Below are 18,204 nucleotides of genomic sequence, written 5' to 3'. Positions count from 1 at the left end.
CGAGCAACCGTTACTATGTAAATAGGGTCTGACATGCTCAGAGTAGGCGCAACGCTGAAGCGGTGTGCTCATGGCTTGTGCAGGTCAGATACCAGGTACCCTAAGAGTTTGGCTGGAGGAGTCGTGTTCTTTCCGTTCTCAAAGCTGAAAACACAACTGGAGCAATGTCTACATTGGAATATAGAACTATAAAAAAATCTCAGGGATGTGTGTGTGTCAGTATGCCTGTATATGTAGTATGGGAGATGCAGTATGTATGTTTTTAACATTATCTTAACTTGTCTGCACTCATGTGTATGTTCAGCAAAATGACATTTATTTTGATTAAATTAGGAGACATAACTATACATTCACGTACCTTCGCATGCCGGGTTAGTAGCGCCGCTAGCTCGTCCATCTTATTGGAGATAGAGCTAACATTCCCCATGATGACAGACAGGAGGACAGGCTGATATCTTCTCCTCCTTGCTCGGCGCTTTGCCAGCTCGCGTCATCCTTGTCGTTTCCTCCTCAGTTCACGGGGGAAGTCGGGTCTCGCTGCATATGCTGGCGTAGCATTAGCACGAGGTGCTAACAGTTGATCTTGGTGTAAACAATCCGAGTAGTATTTCCCGACACAATCGCAAAAATTGCAGACACAAGCAGCAGAAACAATAGTGCAGTTTGAGCGTCCATGTTTGAAAGAAATAAAGAAGCCATTCCAGATGAGACCAACTAAGGAAAATGTTGGACCTCGCAAAAGTAAGGAGTCTTTGACAGCTCTCGCTGCACTGGTGCTCATATGACGGTGCATAAAAGTATTTTGGCACCAACGGCACTGAATGTTTATGGAGCTTTTCTAGCAACTGCGTGTCACACTTCCAAATTTTTTTTTTAAATATGATGCATATTTTTTCTGTAATTTACTAGTTCAAACTTAACTTTGAAGACTACATGCACCGGTTACTATAACTAAATACAGAATATAAAATGCAAACTCACCTGGTATAATGTCATCTGAATTAGCACAAAGCTCCAGACAAAAATGCGTCCGCAGCTGCAGCCGCTCTATTTGACTCAGAGCCAGCTGAAGTCGTCTCCGCAGGTCCTCGTTTTCAGTTTGCAACTCGTTGGCCATTACCCCAGTTGCCAGTGAATCACAATAATCGTGGTCAGGAGGGTTTTCCTGCCGTGGCCTACGTTCCCACAAACTGGGTCTTGGCTCATGCGATGAGTAGTTGTTCCACTCAAATAGAACTGGCACAGCCCCCCTTTTTAGCAGCCTTTTTCCCAGTGTAAGCACAATATCACCAGGTAAGAAATGCCGGCTACATACTCTTGTGTCTCTATTTGGAGTGAAGTTATCTCTCTGGATTTTGGCTAGCCATTGCTGACGCGCTGCATTGTCAGCAGGGAAGCAGTGAAAGCTAATGCAGGAATTGTACCGTGAAGAACAGGTACATCTAGGTACACAACAGTGTAATGCTGAACCTCCATCCCATTGATAGGCCAATATCCTCTTTTGGACACCGTACATACTCGTTTTTTCCACCACTCGCTGGCTTCACTAACAACAACTATTCAGGTTGATTGGCAGGACCTATGAACCTCAAGTCCTCGCCCACACACACTGTGACCAGACGTTATTGGACGCCATATTGTGCACATAGCCAATAGTAATGCTCAAAACAGCTCATGGACCACATGTGTTTGTAGAAAGATCTCTGATTGGCTGACATCCAGACTCCAGGAGTGTGACACTCCTGGATTTCTAAACTTCATTCACAGGGCCAGGAGAAGGAGATGAGATTCACTGTCCACTCAGAACACTTTGGATTACAATATGCTCAAAGATGATGATGGATTTTTTACCACATTATGCCAAAAAGGTTACAAACTGCAGCTTTAAGTCAGTAATCATTCCTTGTGTAAAACAAAAAAAAGCTATGCTCTATAAAACATGACAATTATTTATGAGAATTGTTTTTAAAACAAACAATGAAGATACTTGCAGCCTATCCTACTTAAACTGTAAGCACACCCCCAGGTTTTTGCTGATCTGCCATAAGGGGGAAATTCAAAAAATGTCTTGGTTATGAGCATTGCTCTTAGAGTAGTTAAGACACGCCCAGTCACAGCAGCCTTGCCCCCACAGCGCTGCACAGTTGCACATGGAGCTGTCAATCAGTGCTCACTGAGTGCTGTGGGAGGAGGAATCTGACGGCCAAAAGTGATGGTTAGTGACGTCATTGATCCAAAAAGACGTCACTGATATAACTCGGTAAGATTTTACTTGAAGTTTTATACAGAAAGGCTGATATTACGCTGTCATTATCATGACATGACACCTGTCATTCGCAAGGTGTCATTAAGTGTTGTTCATTACCCTCACCCCTAACCCTAAACCTTACTATACCTAACCCCACGAGATCCCTCCACCTAGCCCCAAAAATGCCAACATAGCTCCAAAGGTGTCAAAATGTTGTGAACAACACTTAATGACAGCCTTCATGCTAAAGACAAATAATGACAGTGTAGTGTCAGCCTTATGTATAAAACTTCAAGTAAATTGTTACCTCTAACTCTGATGTTTTACAACTAAAAATGCTAAATTTAAAAATTTAGACTAAAATGTGAAGAATGGGACTAGGATCAATAATCTACATTACTTTTTACCTAATCATATATGAAAGCTGTTTTAATATGGGTAAATTCAGTGAATATTTCTACTGTGAGATTTTTAAGTGTTTTTTTTTTTATCTCTGTTGATTTCCAAACACTCCTGCAGTCTGCTCCCATACATAAGATGGCAGCGCTTTGTCACGCCTCCCGATGGGCGATGACGTCTGTGGGTTTATTAAAGAAGCAAAGCCTGTTATATTATCAGTTAATTATATTGGTTGAATAACCAATGTCCGATACTTCATTTTAAAGCATTTTATTTGATGATACTGATAACAAGCCAATAATATTGTGCATCACTAATTACTGCATTTTTTTTCTTTCTTTCTCCAGACAAACTGAAGGACTCTGAGCTCCCAGGTTTCCCAGCACTCAAACCCCTGCAGTCCGGCCTTCACTCCTCCCGGGGCTCAGTACCACACCCTGTGCCCAGCCTTCTGCCTTCTCATCTGGGGAAGCATCATCCCGCTGCCTCCCTGGGGATTCATGGGGCTCTGACAGCTGCCATGATGACTCAGAGGGCCAGCGAGGAGGCATGGTTGACACGACAACGGGGCCTGGCACAGGAGAGGGACGGTCCTCAGGACCTGGGCCTGAAGTCCCCGGGGCGAGGAGCAGAGATGAGGAGAGAAGGTCACAGGTGAGACTGACTGTTGGATCCCAATTAAACCATCACGACAACCAAATTCAGTGAAATGTAACGCTAGTGTACGTTATCATCGCACACCAATATAAATTACATTAGTATTTAGAATAACAGAGCATTTATACACCAAATAACTAAGGGTTTAAAGTGTGAATAATCATGGTACCATGAACAGAATCACTGACAATATCTGGAAAAGAGTAGATTTGGAGCTTGGTGTGGTTTTCTGCAGTCATTTTGTATATTCTTATGTAATTTGGGGTTGTTTTGTGTATTTTTGTCATCCCTTTCTTTGTTTTTCTCTAATTTTGTATATTTTTTACTATATTTTGTGTTTTGGAGTCATTTTCTCGGTATTTTATGCTGTTTTGTGTATTTTTATTATCCTTTTTTTATTTTGATGTGTATTTTTAGAATTTTATTTTAATTATTTATGTTACCATTTTATATATTGTTTTTTTTGGAGCCATTCTGTCAGTATTTCTGTGTATTTTATGTTGTTGTTTTGTATATTTTGTTATCCTTTTCCTTGTTTTTCTGTAATTTTGTATATTTTTGTATTTTTTCAGTTGTCGGTGTGTTATTTTTTGTGTATTTTTGTTGGATCATATTTGGAGGACACACACAAACAGAATTAGACCAATGTCTGCATGTGGCCCACTTGTGTTCTAAGTCACACTGTAAAGAATCAGCTTCTTGTCCTTTTCTCCAAACAGAACCAATTCCATCTATCACAACCCTGGCAGCAAAGACACCCCGTCTGGCCTCGGTGCCCCACCCCCCCTCATCTCCCCTAAAGGTCCCCTGCACGCCCCGGCCCCTCCCACCACGCTCTGGAACCCGGCCTCGTTCGTGGACACTCCGTTGGACTCCCACAGAAAGCTCACCCCCCCCACTCCCCCCACGCCTCCGAGCCGACCCCCTCCAGGACTGACCCGAGCTGACAGGCCTTCAGTGAACTGGGGGGAGAGGCTGGAGGAGGGGGGCAGGAGGTTGGCACAAAGCCCCGAGAGGTTCACGACCCTGAGAGGATCTGGTTTCCAGGAGTCCTGGATCAAGACGGAGCAGGACCGAGCCATCCAGGCCCTGTACCATCGACACCACATCAGTAACCCCCATCAGAGCAGCAGTGGGACCGCTTTGGTTCGTAGTACGTACCATGACCTCAGTGCACGGGGCCAGGAGACATCAGTGAGCCAACCAGCCAACAGCAGGCTGGTGTACGACGAGGTTCTGCAGCAACACCGACAACTGCTCAGCAAACTGGACCTGGAGGAGAGGAGGAGGAGGGAGGCCAGAGAAGGAGGTGAGGAACAGCAACACAAAGAACCACGTTTGGTTTTATCTCATAACTAAGAGATGATCCAAGGTCATAATTTCACCTGCGTTTATATGTGTTTGTTTGTCTGTTAGCAAGGTTGGGTTATGTCTAGATCAGGGATCTGCAACCTTTACTCTCAAAGGAGCCATTTAACCTCATCTCACCTGGATTAAAGTCCTCCTGGAGCCAGAAAAAAAACCTTCTCAATGAAGACAATACAGTGAATGAAATTCTATACAGTTAAAATGACATAGAATAATGTTTGATTTCATGATTTGATTTATATTGATCATGTAAATGGAAACCTAAAAACAGATTAAAATAAAATGAAATAAATTAACATCAAGAAATAACAACTAAACAGTATCTTGTATCTTCAAATTCTTACACATCTCAGTTTACATGAACACAATGTTATTTAAAGAAGATTATTTTTAGTTAATGTATTTGAAGGCTACAAAAAGTAACTTGAAGTTTGATAACACATGATCATGTGATCAACACATGCTAATTTCTCATTTCTTGCCACACATAAAACATGCATATTTAACCTGCACATTGGTGGTTAAATGAATCTGTCTCCACACAATTAAAATCTATATTTTCTTCCAGAATAGTGTTTTTGTTGGTTTAGTTATTTACCAGGGATTTAAAACTTATGGTTAGTCACAGGTGCAGGAAAGTTGATGGTCTGTAGATGTTGCAGAAGATGAAGTAGGAAGGTGCTGAGTCATTGCACAATGTGATTTATTTTTAGGTTAACAAATTGTTATATCTTGATTTTTATTTGTCATTAATCAATAATAGCCTCTGTTGGAAAATAACAACTCTTTATTTCAATAGGTTTTTTTTAAAGCTATAGGGAGCCATTGCAAAAGAGTCAAAGAGCCACATGAGGCTCCAGAGCCGCAGGTTGCAGACCCCTGGTCTAGAAGTACTTCACAGATTCTAACCAAAGATAAACCTTACAGCAGTGGTTCTCAAACTGGGGGGTGTGCAAGGGAAGGGGGAGCTAGAATGGCCTTGCTGAACCTTGAGCATTAAAAATAGAAAAAGTTTTTTCTTCTTACTTTATTTATGAAGAGCTTTATTACCGTTCTTAAATATGTGGTTGTTATTTTTTTTTATAAGATTTGAAGAACAATGTTGAAGAACAATTTATTTTTATTTTTTTAAATGGTCAGCACAGCAGAAAAAGTTTGGAATAACGACCAATCTGAGCATTTACACCAGAAACAACAAAGGGTGTGTGTGTTCTTGGAATCAATTTATGCATTTGTGTTGTCATTTAGTGTGGGGTTTTTTAGATCACTTTGAGTGTTTTTAGTTATTTTATTTTATGTGTTTTTGGAGTCATTGTGTATTTTTGTTGCCTTTTGTATATTTGCCATTTTATGTTATTTTTGTGTATTTTTGAAGTCATTGTTATGTCATTCTGTGTATTTTTGTCTTTTGTATATTTTCCTTACCATTTTATGTATTATTCTGTCATTTTGTATTTATAAAGTCATTGTTGTGTAATTGTGTTGTCATGTTGTGTATTCATCTGTCTTTTGTGTGTTTTTGGGGTCATTTTGTATATTTCTCTCTCATTTTATGTGTCTGTTATCGTTCGGTATATTTTTCTGTAATATTTGTTTAATTTGGTGGTTGTTTTGTGATTTTGTCATCCTTTTCTGTGTTTTTCCTGTAATATTTTCACCTGTGTTTATGTATTTGCTTGTTTGTCTGATAGCAGGATTACGTCAAGAAGTACTTGATTGATTTTTACATTTTTTATTTTATTTAAGAATTTTTAGAATATTGTTTTATTGTTTCAGTTATCGTTTTGTTATTTTGAAGTCATTTTCTCAGTATTTTGGTGTATTTTATGCTGTTGTTTTGTGTATTTTGTATTTGTTTTTATAACTTTTCAGTTATTTATTATATTGTTTAGGGTTAGGCTGCCAATATCAGGAAAAGAGGAGATTTGAAGCTTGGGGGGGGGAGGTGTTCTTGTTTCAGGTTTGTTTTTATCAGAGTCTCACAAACCAACTTGTTTCTAATACTCACAGGTTATTACTATGACATGGACGAGTCCTACGATGAAAGTGATGAGGAGGAAGTCAAAGCCCATTTGAGGAAAGTGAGCCAGCAGCCTCCTCTGAAACTGGACACGTCATCTGAGGTGCACACACCCACTGACTAGTGTAGAACATCTGAAAAGTTGTGTTTGACTCACGTTTCCTCTTCCCCCAAAGAAAGTAGATTTCCTGCGCGTGTGCGGCCTCACCACTCTGTCCCACCGTGACCAGCTTCTGGATCAGAAGAGGAGGAAGAGGCGGAGGATGATGAAGGAGCGGAGCCCCTCTCCTCCTGTCATTCGGGAAAAGAGGAAAGCCTCTTCACCTTCCACGGCGTTAACCACTCAGTACTCTGCCGAGCAGATGGACAGCACTCCTGAGCTGGAGAAGAAGAAAGACTTCCTCCTTATGTTCGGCCTGTCCCATGTCAGCCCTCGGCAGAGGAAAGGTAACAACACACACATCCCACGTGCTGCTCCACTCTCCTCAGCGTGCGTTGGTGCTTCCCTCGTAGAGTAATGCTGACTCTCAGCTTGGTATTTTTACTCAAGCTGTGGAGGTGTGAAAATAAATCAAATATGGAAGAATTCAGGGAAGGAGTTTGTAATTGGAGACTCACAGATTTTAGTCCGGAGTAAAGAAAAGTGATACGCTGAAATATAGTTGAATTCAGCAAAAAATGGCTAGCAGATGAAAAACATTGCAGCCAAATCTGGCCCTTTAGATCAGTAGTTCTCAACCTTTTCAACCTGTGAGCCCCCAAAATAAAGGTGCCAGAGAGCGGGGACCCCCACTGTAGCTGAAGGTGGTTGAACACAGACATGAACACTGAAGAACAGTCTGGTTATCACAGATTCATAGAACAATAGACCATCATTTTGCTGACTTTATTGATGGGCCCCAAAAATCTCTCTTATAGATGACTGTTCTTCAATATTCATGTCTGTGTTCAACCACCTTCAGCTACAGTGGGGGTCCCTGCTCTCTGGCACCTTTATTTTGGGGGTCGTGGGCTGAACAGGTTGAGAACTGCTGCTCTATGGCATTGTATGATAACTTATGAAGAAGCTTGTGTCAGAATTCTGTTCATCAGGAAAAATTGCATCAATTTGCTTTAAAAGTGTTCAGATTATAATTTAACATATTATGAGTATTTTGTTTTTTAATAAAAAATAATTATAAATTTATTTTAAAATTGGTATGGAAAATACTGTTGGGAAGTGTTTTTTTTATTTTTATTTTATCACGGTTGTGTATAATCATCATCTTTAATGGTGTGGAGGTTTCACCAAAGAAATCAGCATTTTTTATGAAATTTGTTACCGAACTCTATCAATTTGGTTTGGATTCTGCATTAACAGACCCAAATAATGAAATATGGACTTGTTTCAGTTCTTCCTTTTTGAGCGCTGACATCAGTTTTCCATCAGTGACGTGTTAATAATGCTGCTCATGTCTGATGTTTCAATGTAGATAAAGACAGAACGGAGGAGCTTTTGAGGGCCATTCAGAGGAAGACTGTCACTTTGGACACAATCAGATATAATCCTCTACCGGCATGTAAAAGTCCTCTGGCGCCCTCTGCTGGTGAGACAAACCCTTTCTGTTTGTCATGTCAGCATCATAGATATTATTATTAGGCTTGAGTTATCACTTGTGTGTTTTTGAATTTGTGTTTAGTTCATGAGTGTGAGTAGTTACATGTTTATAACATTTCATTTTTAGGGGACTCCTCCTCGACCCCACAGTCTAATGGACACCCATACCCAGACTCACCCAGTCCCTCTCCTCCTTTCACACACAAGTCCCTCAAACCCTCCGCAGACTCCCAGCAGCCCCGGGTCCCTCCGCCTTTGACCCCTCACCCTGAGAGGGCTGACTTCTCCGAGGGCCACTCAAACTCAGCCATGCACAATGGTGTAGTAGCTGCATCCAGTTCCCAGAAGAAGGAGGTGAAAAAGGAGGTCAGCCCCCCACAGAATGGACGAAGTCGGCCGTGGGAGAGGTTCACGTCAGAGGCCTTCGCTCAGCACTTTCACCAGGCTGTGCTGCAGTCCACACAGCACCACACGCTGAAGAACAAAGGTATTGGTGCGTCACCAGGGTTGGGGTCAATTGTAATTGGTAATTAATTACTAGTATGACGTAATTATAATTGTATTTTTAAATTCCGTTGTAATCATAATTGAATTGTAATTGTGTTCAGATAAATTACTTTGTAATTGGAATTGACATAGACATTTTATAAAAAACTGTCAATTACAATTTAACGAAAAGCAAAACTGGGGAACCTTCTACAGCAGGGGTGTCAAACTCATTTTAGTTCAGAGACCAAATGTGGAGCAGTTTGATCTCGAGAGGGCCACAGATTTTATGCAAGAAAATGAGTCATTTCAACATTATTGTGTCCGAGTTTACACTTTTACGTATACATAAAATACAAAATATGTAAGAAACCGACAACATCCAAGCACGAAGTGATAGATATCAGTCCCAACAGGGTCTTTACTTCAAATGCCCTAGATTTGTGACTGATATCTACTGGTGACCGGGGCTCAGGTGGTAGAGGGTCGTCTTCTTATCGAGAGGTTGGGGGTTCGATCCCAGTACCTGACTATGTGTCGAAGTGTCCTTGGGCAAAACACTGAACCCTAAGTTGCTCCCAGTGGTCGACTAGCGCCTTGCATGGCAGTCCTGTCCCACTGGTGTGTGAATGTGAGGGTGAATGAGCTGATATGTAAAGCGCTTTGAGACTGCTTCAGTGTGGTGATAAAGCGCTATATAAATCAAGTCCATTTACTGTACTTTTTCCTTTTGATGAAATTATTTCAGTGGAATTTATTCAAATTTGACTTTTTTTTTTTAGTCCCTTTCCTTTTGTGTGCATTTGTTATCATTTCTTTGGGATAAATGGAAAGGGTAACGTTTTGTAACATTTTTAAAAGCTACTTTTTGTTTTTGGTGAAATCATGTCTGGAATTTATTCAAATCTGACATTTAAAAGAATAGATATGGTTTTCCTGAGCAATTTTATTTGTTGAAGGAAATGTGTGTGAGTGGGTACTTTGGCTTCTTCCCACAGTAAAAAAAAAACTAGACTCATATCTCAAAATGTCTCCAAAATGCTGCAGAAGCACAGTTGATATATACATTTTTTTGTGTTTTAGGAGTGTCTAACTCATTTATTTCAGGGGCCAAATCACAGATTTTTTTTGCTGGAAAACAAGTAATTTCAACATTATTGTTCCCTAGTTTGCACTTCTACATACAGTATACATAAGATACTAAATATGTAAGAAACCAACAATATCCAAGCAATAAGTGATAAATATCAGTCCTAACAGGATCTTTACATTTCCTAGATTTGTGACCAATTTCTATTTAATTAAGGGAAATATTATATAATAATTTGAAGGATTTTGTAAGAATTTTGAGTTTTTTTTTTAACAGTTTAAGAATAAAAATGACCGCAATCATACGATATACTCACTGTGAAAACTGTGAGCCCCTGCAAATATTCAGTTTTATTTACCCATTGATTCATGTTGTCATTTTTACTTTCTTCCACAAATTGGAGTCTCCAAAGGGCCGGATTTGGCCCCTGGGCCATGAGTTTTACACATTTATTAAAGTATGTACCCGTTAAAAAACAAATAAATAATTTGAGGGGTATACTGAAAACAAAATTTGATGACAAATAATATTTTTTAGTGTATTTTACAGCTGATTTAAGACATGTGTCAAAATTGACACTTTATCATTAGAGATGCTAACAGAAAGCTAACACAAGAGGAATGTTACATTTTATGAGATTATTTATCAAAGGTTCAGTAATTGTGAATAATTAAATTTAACCTTTAGTAATTAATAATATAATTGTAATTGACTTTCAGGGGTAAAATAATAATGATAATAATAATAATAATAATAATAATAATAATAATAATAATAATAATAATCTTTAATTGTAATTGGAAGAACTGTAATTGCCTCCAACCCTACTGCTGTCTGACGCTGCTTTACATCTCAACACTGTTTCTGTCTCATCTTCCAAGGTGTTTCAAACTGTGTCCCAGAGGCAGCGGTGAAGGTCTCTCACAACCGTTCTCATGTGAAAAGCTCCAGTGTAAACCACACGTTCCAACACGTGCGAGTCAACGGACATCACTTCCACACGGCCGTCGCCAGCCGGGATGCTGCGTTACCCCGAGACCAGCTCTCTGACGAAGACCAGGACACGTCCACGCAGGAAGAGGACGACGAAGAGGAAGAGGAAGAAGAAGCTCCGAGGAAGTGGCAGGGCATCGAGTCCATATTTGAGGCCTATCAAGAATATGTGGATGGTTAGTCGAACTAATTTAAAAAACCAGTCAGTAAATCATGTATTTCATTCAGGCATGAGGAACTGGTGGCAACCCGCAGCCATTAGCCTAATTTTGTGCAACCCCAAAATTAACACATAAAGTTCCCCCAAAACACGTGCGTAATTTTGGTATTGTTTTGTCAATTTTTGTTGTTTTATTTGATTTTCTGTATGTTTGTGTTTATGGAGTCATTTTGTGCATTAACTTTCTCACTCACCTATAGTTGACTGGAATGCAGATGAATAACTGTGATTAAATAGTATTAATTTAGAGCAATTATGTAAACTTCAAGCGTTTTACAAGAGTTACCTGCTCAACTAGTGCGCACACACAAATTTAAGTTCCCATTTGGTCGTACGACCAACGTTTGATTTATGTAATATTCGGATCTGACCAATCCCAGTGTACAAATGATCGGGTGTTGATAAATGCGGCGACTGAATTTGATCGTCATTAACTTGTTACGCCCTCCTGTTTCGGAGGCCCTGCCCACTGAGGTCAAACAAGAAAATAAGCTTTTCCAAGATGAAAATCAGCATCTTCACATCTGAGGTTAAACAAAACAAAGACGTCCGCCCCCCCTGTGTGCGCTGAGAACAAAATGAGATTCTGCCGACACACGGAAATATGACGTTCATATCGGCCTCAGTCTGCACGCTTCAGGCAATAAATATCACATTAAAAGAAATTAACGAGGCTTAAAAATGACTAAATGTTGTCTCTTGTCTGTGTTTATTATGCCTTTAGTCAATTTCACCTTTACTCCCTCATATTATTGATTACTGCAGCACATTTGTGAAAGTTTAGGGAACTATTTACATTTAAAAGCATGATTGAGGTCATGTTTTCTCAGTACAACCCCGAGAGATGTGCTGTGTGGAGGAAATAGACCTCATTCTCCAAGACTGTGTGTGTGTGTGTGTGTGTGTGTGTGTGTGTGTGTGTACTGGGTGAACCCATGCGCTCCTGCTCATTTTAGCCACGGGGTTATACGGTATTCCGTGAAAGGAAAACCAAAAAAGTGGTATCAGTGAAAACGGGGGCTTTATGAAAATTAATTTTGTTTAATTTGTTTTAGCTGAGGTTTGTATAGTACTTTATTTTCAGTCTCACTCAGATTATCGTACACATGCTCAGACCTGACGTGAGATCTGATCATAGCGTGCGATTTTGTCAGAATTGATAAATAACGAAGCTTGCGTGAATTACGTGAACACACGGGGCAATCTCAGATCTGAACGTATGAACAGTTGATAAATGAGGGCCAGTGGGTGTAAATCGCTGGAAAGTGTTTTTTTTTTAACTAAAAGTTTGTATCTTTAGAGCCAGTCGTGTTTAAACACAATGATTCATCAGGACTAAAGCTTCCTGTGTGTTTCCTCCTGACAGACTGGAGCATAGAGAGGCAGGTTCTCCATAGCCAGTGTAAAAGACTTGAAGCACAAAACTACAACTTGAGCAGAACAGCAGAGCAGCTCTCGGTCTCCATGGGGGTGAGTGATGCTCTCTAGTCTGAAGCTGTGATGGGACGACCCCAGTCGTGTTCTTTTTCATTCACGTTCCTTCATGTTTCTCTGTCTATCAGGAGCTGGTGAATCACAGGCAGAAAATGAGGGAAGAGAGAGAGCAATTGCAGGCCCAGCTCGAGCACTTCAGGAGATGTTTGACATTACCCAGCATCCACTGGGGCAGAGGGCCGTTCAATGGCCACACGCCGAGGTGACCTGACTTACTGATGGAACATTCACCAGAACAAGTCAGACTGGATCCAGACCAGATCCCATCCCTGTAAGCACTTGAAGGAGCCAAAACTTTATTTCCAGAGTTTTTTGTTTTTTACCACAGGAACCTTAACTCAAATGTTCAAGTGTCGACAGCATCACGTTGGTCAAAGAGCATCGTTCTACCACCTGAGCTGAGCTGACACTCTGTTTTTGTGCATATCATTGAATTCCTGCATCACGGTGAGATCACCTGTTCGGCTCTCAGAGGGTCGAAGGTTGGTATCCAGGAATCAAAGCACACCTCAGGCCTTAAACTTGACAGGATGCACTTGAATTAAAGCTGCTGGGGACAATTCCCTAACATTTTCTAAACTACCTGTATTCAGTGACGTGCAGTCAGGGTAGGCAGAGCCTCATCTGACATCATGGCATGTAAAATGCTAACAATTAAAAAAGAAAGTTAATTCGTCCAGTTGACTGCTCTATACATTTGTTTTCTAAATTTTATGCTTTTCGGGCTCTATTCTCCCATGTGCGTAAGTCCAAAAATCTGCGCAGCGGTGCTGTTTTTGGTTGTGTGCCATTCTCCCCCTGTACTTAAGTCAGTGCTGCGCGCCTTCATCCAAGTTACTCACTGTGGATGGAGCAGCCCTGAAATGTGGGTGTTACCATTCAAATCTGGCTTTACACGCATTCTCCGGTGTGCGTTAGTCCTTTTCCTCTTACGCACTTCTAACCCTGGAATAAGTGCAGCGCCCCGATAAGGTCAAACATTATATTGCACTAGAAATATGGACTTAGTTACATTTGAAGCCACACGGACTTGTGCGTCGTGCAGCTGCAGCTGTGATCACTCAGCTGCTGCTGCGTGATTAATTAAGTCTCTGACAAACGCAGACTTCTGTCCACGTTGGTCACAGTGATTCAACTATTTTCATACTATGTCCAACATAAAGTCACAGTTTGATCCACTACAGAGTGAAACAAGCTGTCATATGCGGATGAGGATGGACCAGAAACTGTTCCCACACATATTTTAATGAGGCTCAGCTCAGGTCGCTTTAAACTATTTATATATAAAACTGCGTATTATGGAAGCCAATAGTTCTGTTTCACAGCAAACATCTCTCTGTATTAAAGCAGGACGCTCTGCGGAAGAAAAAACACTTTTCTGTTTTGGCGCCGTCTTTGCGTTGTTCTGCGGGACTCCAAATCCCACAATCTAATGTGCCAAACTTTCAAAAAGTTTAAGTCACATGACCATTTCACAAATTGTTCATTATGGAGTTAAAAAAACAAACCTGCAGTCGGTAATTTCAACATTTGTGAGTGTGAATTATCACGTTTTTCATAAGAAATACCTTCAATTTATTGATCAGTGATGCCGTTGCCTACACCAGTGGTTCTCAATCTTCTCAGCGCGCGACAACCAAAATAAAAGTTCTAGGGACAGGGGACCCCCACTGTACCTGATGGTGGTTGAACACAGACATGAACATTGAAGAACAGTCATGTGGAGACAGGGTCATCTATAAGGGGGAATAAAGGGGAGAGATTTTTGGGGTCCATCCATAAAGTCAGTAAAATGATGGTCTATTGTTCTATAAATCTGTGATAATAACATTTATTTATTTATTTACCTGAATAATATCCACTGTTATTCAGGAAGTTTACTATTATTTGCATCATAGTATATAGTCATCTTAAAGATGGAATAAAAATGACCAAAAATGGTGAAATTGGATTCTAAAAAAACACAGAAATTGGTTAAAAGTGACAAATTAGAATGGCTAAAAATGGGCAGAAAATGTAGTAAAAATGGTTTAAAGTATCAATATTGGTTTAAAAGTGGCAGAAATGGGGTATTGTAATTTAAAAGATATAGAACAAGTAATAAGCAGGACAAATGGTAAATTTGGTTGAATTGGCAACAAATAAGCATGAAATATGGTGAAAAGAAGTAAAAAGTGAGGATAACAGGTCAACATATGCAATATTAGTTGGGAAAAGTGGTGAAAAGGTTTTATAAGTGCCAAAAATGTCTTGAAAGCAGAAAGAAATAACAGAAAAGACATTGAAATTTGATGGAGAAGTGGCAGAAATGGGAGCATTAAAAGGAGCAAAAATATGGCAAGAATAAGAGATGGAAATGGGTTAAAATTTTGCACGTTTGGTGTAGTTGCAGACAAAGGGAAAAAATAAGCAAAAATGGCCTCAAATTGTTAAAAAATATATTTTTAGTTTCTTGAAGGCATCTGGCGACCCCCTCCTCAACCCTGAGGTTGAGAATCCCTGTCCTACACTACTGTATGTCTTTATCTGTGTGATGAAAAATGTTAGTTATCGTCCCCAGCAGCTTCAAAATTGGAGGAAATACTTGTTCTTTATCTGCGTGGCGTGACATTTTAGTTTCTACTGAGTGTGTGCTTGTAACGGTTCTACAGAGAATAGACAAATATCTATATAATTAAAAAACGATATCAATGACGTTTTCTAGGGGGAGGATTTTTCCATTGACAATGTTGCTTGTGATAGATGAAGAATTTTTGTACTTTTCACTGCTTTAATGTGTTTCTTGGGAAGCCATATGTTTTGTTGAACTGCTGCTGGTCAGGAAAAAAAAGCCTACAGAAATTTGAGGCCCATTGGGATGTTTTAGTTTAAATATAAACATTTTGCTGCACTGGAACAGAGGCGGGTAAGTCATTACTGAGTGTGTCACGCGTCTGCTTTCAAACAATAGCAAAATGTCTTCACACTTTTACAGATCATGAGCATCACGATGAGTATTATGTCGTAGTTTTAGATTCAGGATCAAACCAAATCCAATCGTTTTAAAGTAATGCTGGGTACGCACATAAGAAATTTATAAATCTAAACTGATCTTCCTCCAAGACATAAATCTCAAGTGATCAAATGTGATCTAACCAAGAAACTCTGGACTCTGCAGTTTCTGACCTCCTAAAGCAGTGGGTCGTGACCCCATTTTAATATCACAAATTTCTGGCAATATCAGGGACATTTTTTCTTTGGAATTACTTTTTGTTCATTTTAGTCATACTGTGTTTTAAATACAAAGAAGCCAGGATTAGTGCACAAAGTGACAAGATGCACCAGCACAGATATGTTTATACTTTGTTTATTTTAATTTATAGTTCTTTATTTATTTACATTTTATTTGGACTAGATTAATATTTGAGAAAGTGAAAGTATAGGATAAAGTTTAGATTTGAAAAAGATTAAAAATATTATTTTCATTAGTATTTTTTTTAAGCAATTACAAGACATTTCAGGCGAACCCATTTAAATTCCAGGCGACCCCACATCATGGGGTCACGACCCCAAGGCTGAAAAACACTGTCCTAAAGTGCTCTAAAAGTGACTTGGAACACCACCTAAAATCTTAGATTCTACTCGGAGAAGTCGGGGGAAACGAATCGATTAAATTCAGAGATTGGAATTTTCAACTGGGAAAATCTGACTTCCCAGTGGCCTTGAACGCAGCATTGTGTGTTTCTCAGTCAGCTCGCTTCTTGATTAGCTACTTTTCGTTCCACATCATGACAGGGTCATGAGTTAAAAGAGTTGTGAGCTTTCCTCAAACACACAGGAGGAGTTTTGGTCATAAATATTGAGTTTAACAATTAAGATTGTTGGCACCGCCCCTTTTCAGAGCCAATTATGAGGACAAATTCACTTTGAACACACCTCAGATAACATGATCACCTTATAAGACATCAGGAAAGTGAGGAATTGGGACAAAAACAGCCCAATTACTGTATCTTCTGAAGTTTATTATGTGTGTACCTGACTAAAAGCCAAAAGAATAATTTGTTTTTTCAGGACTTTCATACCTGAGACGTATGCTTCTGTTCTTCTGGGACTTGAAACTCTTCTGTTTATGTGTGACATAAACAACAGATTCCTCTGGATGATGATGAAACATTGCACCTGCTTTGAACTTTTGATGGGAAATGTTTGAGATTAAAGCAGAAAATGTAACTTTCCTTCCATCTAAATGACAGCTTTTACAAGCACAAGCTACAGTAGCAGATCTTCCCTGGTTTTTCTCCACCTGCAGCTCAATCTGTCTGCAGCTCGCTTCAATCACTCCTTTTGTGTATTGTTTGGACTGTATAATTGCAATGAACTATTTATTAACATATATTGCTGTACATTCGGACGGGAATTTACATAAAAATATTTGTAAAACGTCTCTTGACTTTTGTGGCTGTTATCGCCCATCACAATTTAACAGAGGTTTTGATTTATATTTCTTCAACATCATGATTACAAAATTACACAATACAAAATAACAATACATGAAATGACAGAAAAATACACAAAAACAATACAAAAACTATAAAAACTCCAAGAAAATACACAAAAGTTATAGTAAAAATAAGTAAAAACACAAGGTGACGCCATACAATAAAATATGTATAAGGGCAACAAAAATAAACAATTAAAAACACAACATGAAATACTCAACAAGGATGGCAAAAAAATAACAAAATTACAGTTATTGATATTGAAAAGTTATTGATATCCTTTATAAAGTTTACATTTTTTGAGCAGACATGGTGGCCCAGGGGCCACATGCAACGCTCGCTCTAATTTTGTAGGCCCCCAAAATATACACACAAAATAACAGAATTTCTTTTTGCAAAAATTCACCAAATGACTCTTAAAATACACAGAATCACAGAAGAATATACAAAAAGACAATATAGATATGGAACTACTCCAAAAAAAAAATGAACAACACAACATAAATATACAAAATAACAAAAAAATAAAATGTCTTGATACACACACAAAAACAAGCAAAAATACAGAGAATTACAGAAGAAATAAGTTCAAAATAACAAGACAAATGCACAATGACCTCAGAAAATGTACAAAATGACAGAAAAATACACAAAAGGACAACTAAATACACAAAACATACTCCAAAGACACACATATTGAGTAAAAAATACACAAAAATAACAGCAATAAAAAGAAAAAAAAGACAAAACTCTCTGTTATTGGTCATTATTCTAAATGCTGACATGAATGTCAATTATGTGACCCTCGGATCAGACAATCACATTTTTCCAGCCCGTTTCTGTTTTAGAGTGAGGCTCACAATACGTCTCGGTTCTATTAAAACAGATTCCCTTTGAAACTAAGTAGTATGGGGTGCCGATTGTAAAGTTGTGCATGCTAAAATAAACTGCAACTTATAGCAACCAACCACGTTTAAAAAAATGTATGTTCATTTTGTGTTTACTTTTGACCAGATTTACAGCAATATTTGTGAAATTTGTGGGGTTTTTTTGTCTTGTAAGAATATAATGTCAATGTCAACGTTAAATAATAAATGTTAATATTAAATCTAAATCTAAATCTAAATGTTAAATATTAAATCTAGACCTAAATG

The 18,204-nt window shown here is 39.0% G+C and overlaps 1 protein-coding gene across 6 annotated transcripts in view; it reads left to right on the top strand.

The window, feature by feature from the left end:
* The window catches only part of LOC114464656 (genetic suppressor element 1-like), a 70,828-nt gene extending 57,450 nt beyond the window's left edge, over positions 1-13,378 (top strand). For 5 of the 6 annotated variants that reach the window (XM_028449066.1, XM_028449071.1, XM_028449069.1 and 2 more), the window contains exons 8-16: positions 2,995-3,301; positions 4,024-4,613; positions 6,683-6,795; positions 6,869-7,139; positions 8,165-8,278; positions 8,417-8,776; positions 10,747-11,034; positions 12,445-12,548; positions 12,641-13,378. In XM_028449066.1, coding sequence (XP_028304867.1) covers positions 2,995-3,301; positions 4,024-4,613; positions 6,683-6,795; positions 6,869-7,139; positions 8,165-8,278; positions 8,417-8,776; positions 10,747-11,034; positions 12,445-12,548; positions 12,641-12,778 — 2,285 coding nt within the window. In that variant the 3' untranslated portion in view covers positions 12,779-13,378. The remainder of the gene's footprint in view (positions 1-2,994; positions 3,302-4,023; positions 4,614-6,682; positions 6,796-6,868; positions 7,140-8,164; positions 8,279-8,416; positions 8,777-10,746; positions 11,035-12,444; positions 12,549-12,640) is intronic. The other variant, XM_028449072.1, reaches the window with a different exon arrangement.
* The last annotated feature ends 4,826 nt before the right edge of the window (positions 13,379-18,204 follow it).

The sequence above is a fragment of the Gouania willdenowi genome, chromosome 6, assembly GCF_900634775.1.
Source record: "Gouania willdenowi chromosome 6, fGouWil2.1, whole genome shotgun sequence".
Lineage (NCBI taxonomy): Eukaryota > Metazoa > Chordata > Actinopteri > Blenniiformes > Gobiesocidae > Gouania > Gouania willdenowi.
The sequence above is the reverse complement of the archived record's forward strand: the minus strand, read 5'-3'. Positions and strand labels throughout refer to the sequence as shown.